The sequence below is a fragment of the Carettochelys insculpta genome, chromosome 4, assembly GCF_033958435.1.
Source record: "Carettochelys insculpta isolate YL-2023 chromosome 4, ASM3395843v1, whole genome shotgun sequence".
NCBI classification, from domain to species: domain Eukaryota; kingdom Metazoa; phylum Chordata; order Testudines; family Carettochelyidae; genus Carettochelys; species Carettochelys insculpta.
In genome coordinates this window covers 2,873,623-2,881,954 of record NC_134140.1, presented here as the reverse complement: position 1 = coordinate 2,881,954, position 8,332 = coordinate 2,873,623, and the positions used below count along the sequence as shown (strand labels likewise).

General features: G+C 54.0%; 1 protein-coding gene across 1 annotated transcript in view; it reads right to left on the bottom strand.

Moving 5' to 3' along the window:
* Window positions 1-650: 650 nt before the first annotated feature.
* The window catches only part of SIGLEC1 (sialic acid binding Ig like lectin 1), a 51,247-nt gene continuing 43,565 nt past the window's right edge, over window positions 651-8,332 (bottom strand). The window contains exons 19-22 of the mRNA XM_074991641.1: window positions 6,157-6,459; window positions 3,507-3,606; window positions 2,244-2,316; window positions 651-1,268 (exon numbers count right to left, since the gene is read on the bottom strand). Of these exons, the coding sequence (XP_074847742.1) occupies window positions 1,239-1,268; window positions 2,244-2,316; window positions 3,507-3,606; window positions 6,157-6,459 (506 nt within the window). The 3' untranslated portion in view covers window positions 651-1,238. The remainder of the gene's footprint in view (window positions 1,269-2,243; window positions 2,317-3,506; window positions 3,607-6,156; window positions 6,460-8,332) is intronic.

Genomic DNA, 8,332 nt, shown 5'->3' with positions numbered 1-8,332 from the left:
TTAGCGACTTCGACGTCTCGCCGCCTAACGTCGAAGTTAACTTTGAAATAGCGCCCGGCGCGTGTAGCCATGACGGGCGCTATTTCGAAGTTAGTGCCGCTACTTCGAAGTAGCGTGCACGTGTAGACACGGCTGATATCAGTCTGGATGACCACAATGGTCCCTTTTGGCTTTATAAGACATAAGAATGGCCACCTCGGGTCAGACCAATGGTCCGTCTAGCTCAGTCTCCTGTCTGCCGCGGGAGGCCAGTGCCAGCTGTCCCAGAGAAACGAGCAGAAGAGGTGTTCATCGAGTGATCCAGCCCGTCACCCTCTCCCAGCTTGGTAATTTAGAAATTCCCAGCTTGGGCCCATCTGACGGGCATTACACGGGTATGGACTCTCTCCCACAGCAGCCAGTAGGCAAGTCAGATACGTGAGGGCTGAATCTGGCTGGCTGGTCACACCTCACCTGAGCTGTGGCCCTCCTCCGTGCCTGGATGCTCAGGACACCTCCAGCTTTTCCATAGTTGAAGAGGCCTTGCGAAAGGCCTGGTTTAAGGGCCTGATCCTGCACCAGTGATGGCAAGGGGGAGCTCCCCACTGCCTTCCCCTGACCTGAGATCCAGCTGGGGCAGGTCACAACAAAGGCACCGGGAGCCCTTTGTTCCTTCATTTATTTTGTGACTGGCGAGAGGCTTGGCAGCGAACGGGGAGTCGGGGGTGCAGACGAGGGCTGCCGGGTGGTGTGAGGTTCTACCGGGGCAGGGTGGAGGCTGCGTGTAAAAGCCCAGCCCAGGGCTTGTCAGAGCTGGGTGCCGTTCTGGGCATGCACAGCTGTCCGGCAGCTGGGAAATGCGACGTACAGAGCAAGGGGAGGGCTAAACTGCCATTGGGGTGGGGCAGAGGAGGGCAAAGGGAGTCCAGAGAACGGAAGAGGAAGGATCAGAGGAGTGGGGGACAGGAGAAGAAGGGAAGGAAGAGGAAGGTGAGGGGGGAAGGACAGGAGGCTGAGAGGGCCTGGAAGGCCCAGAGTGGGAGGAGGAACAGGCCTGTTCCAGCAGCTCAGCCTGGCAGCCTGCCCCAAGGGAAGCCCCCGGCTTAGTTCTCCCAAGTGGGCTGGTGCCGCTCTCTCGCTCGCTTTGCAAGGTGGTGGATTGCTTCAGAGGCCTTGGCTCCTGCTGCCCAGACCAGCTGGGTAGGGGAGCTCAGGGCTGCTGCCAGGCAGGCTGCACGGGGTGCTGCTGGGCAGTGTGCTTAGCTGTTGGTCAAGGAGGCTTCATCCCCCTGGAAAAGAGACAGAATTGCCTGGTCAGAGTTAGTTGGGAAAGCCCCAGCGACCCAAAGCAGCCTTCGGACAAGCACCCCCGTGCAGGAGCCTGGCCCCACACTGAACACAGGGATCCGTGAGCTACCGTACCAGGAACAAACCAGGGCCCACACAGAGAGGCACAGACTTGCTGAGCCAGTATCCTGGCCCTCCATCTGTCTTTGCCCCTCCTGCAGGGCTCGTGGGCCGTGTGTTCTGAGTACTCCCTCCAGTCCTTCCCCAGTCTGTCCTCTGCTCTGCCAGCGCCGGCACTGGGAGCGTAAATCCCCGCCCCAGCCCCGGAGCAGGGCTCCCTGCCAGCTGAGCGCTTGGGGGATGGCCGGAGAAAGATTCAGGTGCCACCCAGCTGATTAGCAGAGCGCTCCCTGCTGGCAGCGTGTGGTTCTACAGGGTGCACATCCCCCCCTGCCTTGGTGCACAGACCACACTTATTCTGCTCAGGGATGGAAAAAATTAGCGGGACCTTCCCCGAGACTCTTCCTGGCCAGCAGCTGGCGCCACTGAAGCAATGTAAGACACGGTTAAATTAACATCCAGCTGGCATCCATCAGCAGCGCTCCGGTGATGTCAGCTGGCCGGATCCCCACTGGGCATGGATCAGCGAAGACCCACTGCGGGCAATGGCCACAGCCGCCTGGACCAGCGCGGAGCTGAGTGGGGTTGTGCTAGGTGAGGCTCTGGTCTTTAAGCAGCTCTCCAGGATGAACAGCATCTTCCCACACATCCCAAGGCCTTATACTCCTAGCTGCGGGGTGCAGGCTGCGTGGGTGAGCCAGCGCCCCCAGAGAAGATGCTCCAGGCCTGGCTGGGGCTGGGAGACATACGTGTGCTTGGCCAAGTGCCCCTGCTGGGTTTACGCCTTGGAGCTGCTGGAGCCTGACCGCAGGGCAGAAGCAGGCACAGCGGCGACCCGCCACTTCCCGGAACCGCACCTGGGACGGTTCTTCTGTGTGGGTCAGTTCCATGGAGCTCTCATCTTTCAGCGGCTTCATTAGCTTCTTGATCCTGGCCAGGGGAGGAGGCGACATGTTACAGGCAGGCAGCTGATGTTTTAGGAGGTGCTACTGAGGGGCAGGACAAGCCCGCAATGGCCGGCCTGCTATTCCGCCCGTCAGCAGCACGGCCCCTCGCCTGGAGAGCCAGCGGGTCTCAATGCCGAGCTGAAGAGCAGACCTCCGCTGCTTGTGTTAAAGGAACAACCCCCCTAGCAGCAGTAGGCTGTTATCCTGCTGGGGCCCAGACATTTGTGAGGGGTCTGACACACGCTGTGCCGGTGTGTTATTCCCATGGGACCTTCATTGTGGTGTCTGACCACCAATGCCCCCCTCCCTCTGGGTCCGAGCCCACCTGCTCAACAGGACGGGTGGGGGGCATTCTCCAGGGCCATTTGGGCATTGGCCTGTCTGCTCAGCCTGCCAATGAGAGGCCAGTTGTGGTGCCCAGAACTGGAATTGGACTGAGACCAGCCGAGGCATTTTGCACACAGTCCCCCAAACTCCTCTGCTGGCACCATCAGAGACCTCCAGAGCTAAAAAGCCCCTGTGAAAGCACTGCATGCCAGACCGTAACAGCCTCGCTTCCCCCGAGGGTTACGCTGTGTGACCCAGCAGTGGGTCACACACCTCACGCTCGCCTCTGGCTTGGCCGGGGACCAGCGGCAGAAAGCTTCACAGCCTGTAATCGAGCCGGCAGCCTCCCGAGTGCCCCCTTCCTGACCTACAGGCAGCCTGCCTCAGTTTCCCTCTCGGAGGGTTCAAACAAACTGCTTTACAGGCTTTTCCCTGGCCAACCCTTCCCCCTCCTTGTGGGCTGATTTTAGTCATAAACTAAACACGCAATGCAGCCATCTCATCCGCCCCAAAACAAAATCCGTTCCTGGGGCCTCACAAGCCAAGGGCTCTCTTCCCCCTCGAGCGCCTCTGCAGTCCTTCCCCGGCTTGGTCACCAGGTCTCCCATCCTCCCTGCCCGGAGAGCCGTCCTGCCCCGCTGCAGGCACACGGCCCCAGCCTGCCAAGCTGTCCCCTTTGTTGCAATGTTGCGTTTGTTTTATCACTTGACACCCTCTGACCCAGGGATCAGGGCTGGCTCGGTCCCATCCTCATGGGACACGTCATCGCTTGCCAGACCCCGTGAGCCAGACCAACGCCACACCCCTGCACTGCTGCTACGAAGGACAGCAGCAAGAGCGAGTTACCTGGGCCAGAGCTGGATGGTTGCGATGGCCAGGACAACAGCCATCAGCACTGTGATGAACATGCCGGCCAGGACCTTGTATGTCCAGAGGTCCGTGAGTGCTGAGGAGGAGGGAGGAGAGGTGGGTTAGTCCAGCCTGTGCAAAGACTCCCAGAACCTCCTGTGACTCGGGTCACTGCAACAGCGGGAAAAGATGGGGGGGCAGCAGATGGGGTGCCCCCCCCAGATGTACAGGATTTAACCCCTCCATTGCCTGCCCTCTTCCTGGAGGGCCAGTGACTTGTGTTTGTCAGGAGGCCGTGTTCTTCTGCCAAGCCTTCTGTTTCAGCCACCGCCTTGTGGCTATTGTTTGTGGCTATTATCCAGCCAGCCCTCCCCTGCCCCCAGCTGGGTGGGACCAGACCTCCAAGAGATGTGGGAGAGATTGCAGATAGTGTTTGGAAAACACCTCTTCCGTGGGTGGTGGCAGGCAGACACCCACACAACGCTGGGGTCCATTAGGACAGGGATAGAAACGGAGGCTGCAAACACCTGTGATAGACAGACACGGCTCTCTCCCAGTTATCTAATTCTTTTCCAGCTCTAGAAACGCAGAGATAGCTGTGTTAGTCTATATACTATCAACACAAAAAAGCATCTGTAAAGTGCTACCGGGCTGCTTTTTTGCTTTGATAAAAACCATAGTGCTGCTGTATAAATCCAGGGCCCGCGGGCAGCTGGAATATGAGGTGCAGGTGTGGTCGCCCATCTCAAAAATGTATGAGAATTGGAAAAGGCACCGAGAAGGGCAACAAAAACAGTGAGGGAGAACATCACACAAGGCACAGTCAAGCTGTCGTGAAGGCCAAAACTATCAGTAGATGTGGAAAAAAAAAAAAGCAGTCCAGTAGCACTTCAAATACGCTCTTTTGTTTTGACAGTATATAGACTAATGCAGCTCTCTCTGCTACTAGAGCTGGAAAAGAATCAGATAAATTCATGAAAGATGACTCCATTTGTAACACCAACAGACCCAGCCCCAGGGATAGAACCTGCGAGCATAGGGTTTAAAACCCTGCAATCTACCATCGGAGGGGTAGCCATGTTAGTCTGGATCTGTAACAGCAACGAAGGGTCCTGTGGCACCTTATAGACTAACAGAAAAGTTTTGAGCATGAGCTTTCACAAGCACAGACTCACTTCATCAGATGCTGGGCTTGGAAATCTGCAGGGCCAGGTATAAATAAGCCAGAGCAAGGGTGGGGATAACAAGGTTAGCTCAGTCAGCAAGGGTGAGGCTTACTACCAGCAGTTGATCTGGAGGTGTGAACACCAAGGGAGGGGAAGCTGCTTCTGTATTTAGCCAGCCATTCGCAGTCTTTGTTTAAGCCAGAGCTGAGGGCATCACTAAGTCAGGGACCCATCCATGCAACGAACCTCGTTGCCAGCTCTGCCCACATATCTACACCAGCAACACTATTACAGGACCTAACCAGATCAGCCACACCATCGTGGGTTCATTCAGCTGCACATCTACCAATATAATTTATGCCATCATGTGCCAGCAATGCCCCTCTGCTACATACATCGGACAAACAGGACAGTCTCTACGTAAAAGAATAAACTCACACAAATCAGATATCAGAAATGGCAATATACAAAAACCCGTAGGAGAGCACTTCAATCTCCCAGGCCACACAGTAGCAGACTTAAAAGTAGCTATCCTACAGCAAAGAAATTTCAGGACCAGACTCCAAAGAGAAATTGCTGAGCTACAATTCATCTGCAAATTCAACTCCCTCAGCCCTGACTTAAACAAAGACTGCGAATGGCTGGCTAAATACAGAAGCAGCTTCCCCTCCCTTGGTGTTCACACCTCCAGATCAACTGCTGGTAGTAAGCCTCACCCTTGCTGACTGAGCTACCCTTGTTATCCCCACCCTTGCTCTGGCTTATTTATACCTGGCCCTGCAGATTTCCAAGAGCAGCATCTGATGAAGTGAGTCTGTGCTCACGAAAGCTCATGCTCAAAACTTTTCTGTCAATCTACCATGTGAGCTAAAGGCCAGGGGCTCTCAGCTGAAGCTGTAGAGCAGAGACTTCACTCACCCCAGCTGAGGTCTCAGCACCGCTGGGTACTACACAGTGATAACTGGAAGATAACTATGTTAGTCTATATTCTATGAAAACAAACAGGCAGTCCAGTAAAGTGCTACAGGACTGCCTATTTGTACCCATCAGTAACTTTCAGCCAAGATGATTGGGGATGCAACCCCATGTCCCGGCCATCCTCAGCCTCTGACTGCCAGGAGCTGGGACTGGAAGACAGAGGATGGATCGCTTGACTATTGCCCTATTCTGTTCACTTCCTCTGATGCATCTGCACCAGGCTTTGGCTCCGATTGTTAGGCTAGATGGACCATTGGTCTGACCCATTCTGGCCATTTGTATGTGCGTGTGTGCATCCCTGCCTCTGCTAGACGGGATCTGACCTGCTCCTCTGAGTGTCTGTGCCCGCTGCTGGCTGTGACTGGATTGGTGGAGCCCAGGCAGCCACGCTGTGGGGGACAATCCACTCTTGTTTGCAGGGATGGATTAGACAGGACATGGCAGCCTCCTCCACCACAGCTAGCTCTGCCACCATCCCACTGCCCCCCACCAGCCTGGCTTACTTTGTGCACTGAAGTAGGAAGCGACTGTCACGTTGCCCAGTGAGTTGCTGGCAACGCAGGTGTATTGTGCCGAATCCTCTGAGGTGACGCCCCAGATCTCCACTCTCAGGGTGTTGTAGGATGGGAACACCCTGACCGGCTGGCTGGCTGCTGAGTGGGAGCCTCGGGTGGAAGCCACTAGGGTATCCAGTCTGTACAGGGCTAATTCAGCCTGTGGGTTGCTATCAGCGGTGCACTGGATGGCACCCACCCGTGCATTGCGGTTCTCCAGGAAGGTGTGCATCAATGGGTTCCTTGGAGCGTCTGCAACGAGAGGACAACGTTACTGTTCAATCAGGTGACCGGATGCCTGCAGCTGACAAAGAGGAAGTGACTGGGTGACAGCAGCCAAGGGCAGCAGTCTGCAGTTCCTGTCTAGAACTGATCGCAGGACAGAGTTTCCGCCCCAGGAGATACGCCAAGATTTCAAAATATCATTTTGTCCTGATTGGAAATCTTCTGACTGAGTTGTTTGTTTATCTGAGCAATGGATTATTTCACCTCAACCTTCTACAACAGTGGTTCCCAACCTGGGGTCCGCAGACCCCTGGGGGTGGTCCATGAAGGTATTGTAGGGGGTCCATGAAAAAGAAAAGAGATAAATAAAAATGATCTTAGAAAATAAGTTTTAAATAAATTGCAGTTACAAAGCCTTTGACCGTGTTGATAGAGACACTTTGTGGAAACTGCTGCAACAGCTTAGCACCCCATCCCACATACAAACCCTCTACATGCCAAGTTCTTCACAAGGGGGTCTTGCTGGAATCCTTCAGCATGCTGTCAGGAGCGCACCCAGGGCGCCTATAGACACCTTTCCTGCAGTCACATGGAATCCGCAAGGAAAACCCTAAAGACGATGACCTCAGACAACGTGGAGAAGATCTTCTGAGATCAACTGGGGCACTCCTGGAGTCAGCTAGAAGTTTTGTCCTGAGACAGTGTGAAGAGGAGGAGACTTTGTAGCTGACCTGTGCTCCACCTGGGGTGCATCTATACTAGGAACTAACTTAGAGGTTAACTTCGAAGTTAGCACTACATTGAAGTAGCCAGGAGAGGCCGTTTCTCCACCGGCCACTTCCTTTGGAAGTGGCATGCTAATATAGGGAGCGAAAGATGCTAATGAGGTGCAGATGCAAATTCCCTGTGCTTCATTAGCATAACTTCATGTGATTTGGACTCCGGAAGACTGTTCTTCCGGACTCCAAAATGCCGTGTAGAAGCGTGGCCCGGGGGGGCTTCCGGAAGGAAGTCCTCCTTCTGGAGGCCCCTTCTTCCCAAAACTTTTCAGGAAGAAGGGGCCTCTGGAAGAAGGACTTCCTTCTGGAAGGCCCCCCCAGCGGCCACGCTTCTACACGGCCTTTTGGAGTCCGGAAGAACAGTCTTCCGGACTCCAAATCACATGGCGTTATGCTAATGAGGCGCAGTTTCCCTGCATTAGCATGCCACTTCCGAAGGAACTGGCCTGCATAGAAACAGCTGGACAGTCTACACACATTTCCCCTTACTTCAAAGTTAACTTTGAAGTAGGGAGCCCAACTTCAAAGTCCTTACTCCATTCCCAGGAGTGGATTAGTGCCCTACTTCGAAGTTGAACTTTGAAGCAGCATGTACGTAGACGCTCTACTTCGAAATTGCTTGCTTCGAAGTTGTACTTCAAAGTAAGCAATTTTTAAGTTATTTTTGTAGCATAGACACATCATTGGAGTACAAGGGTTAAGTAGTAAAGTTACAATCAATTATTATTTTTAAATTAAATCTCTTCCAATATCGTTATGAATTGCTGTCTGAGAATCTATGTTGTGGTTTCCTTTCTCATGGAATGAGGTGTACCAAGTAGCTAGAATTGGCTTTTATAAGGCTCCACAAACGGTTTGGGGGGCAACTGGGGGTCCGTGAACAGTTGGGGGGGGGTCTGTGACTGGGGGGTCCACACTAGTGAAAAGGTCAGGAACCTGTGTGCTAGAAAAGCGGTTTTGGGTGAGATCAGAATGTTTCATTTGGACATGGGCCTGCTGACTCTTCTGTTGTGTTATCAAACTGAGGCGTTTTGGCCTCACTGGGGACCTTATAGCAACACAATATTTTGATGATTCCCCCTTGAAACCATCAATGCAATCCGTGCACTCTGGTGAAAAGT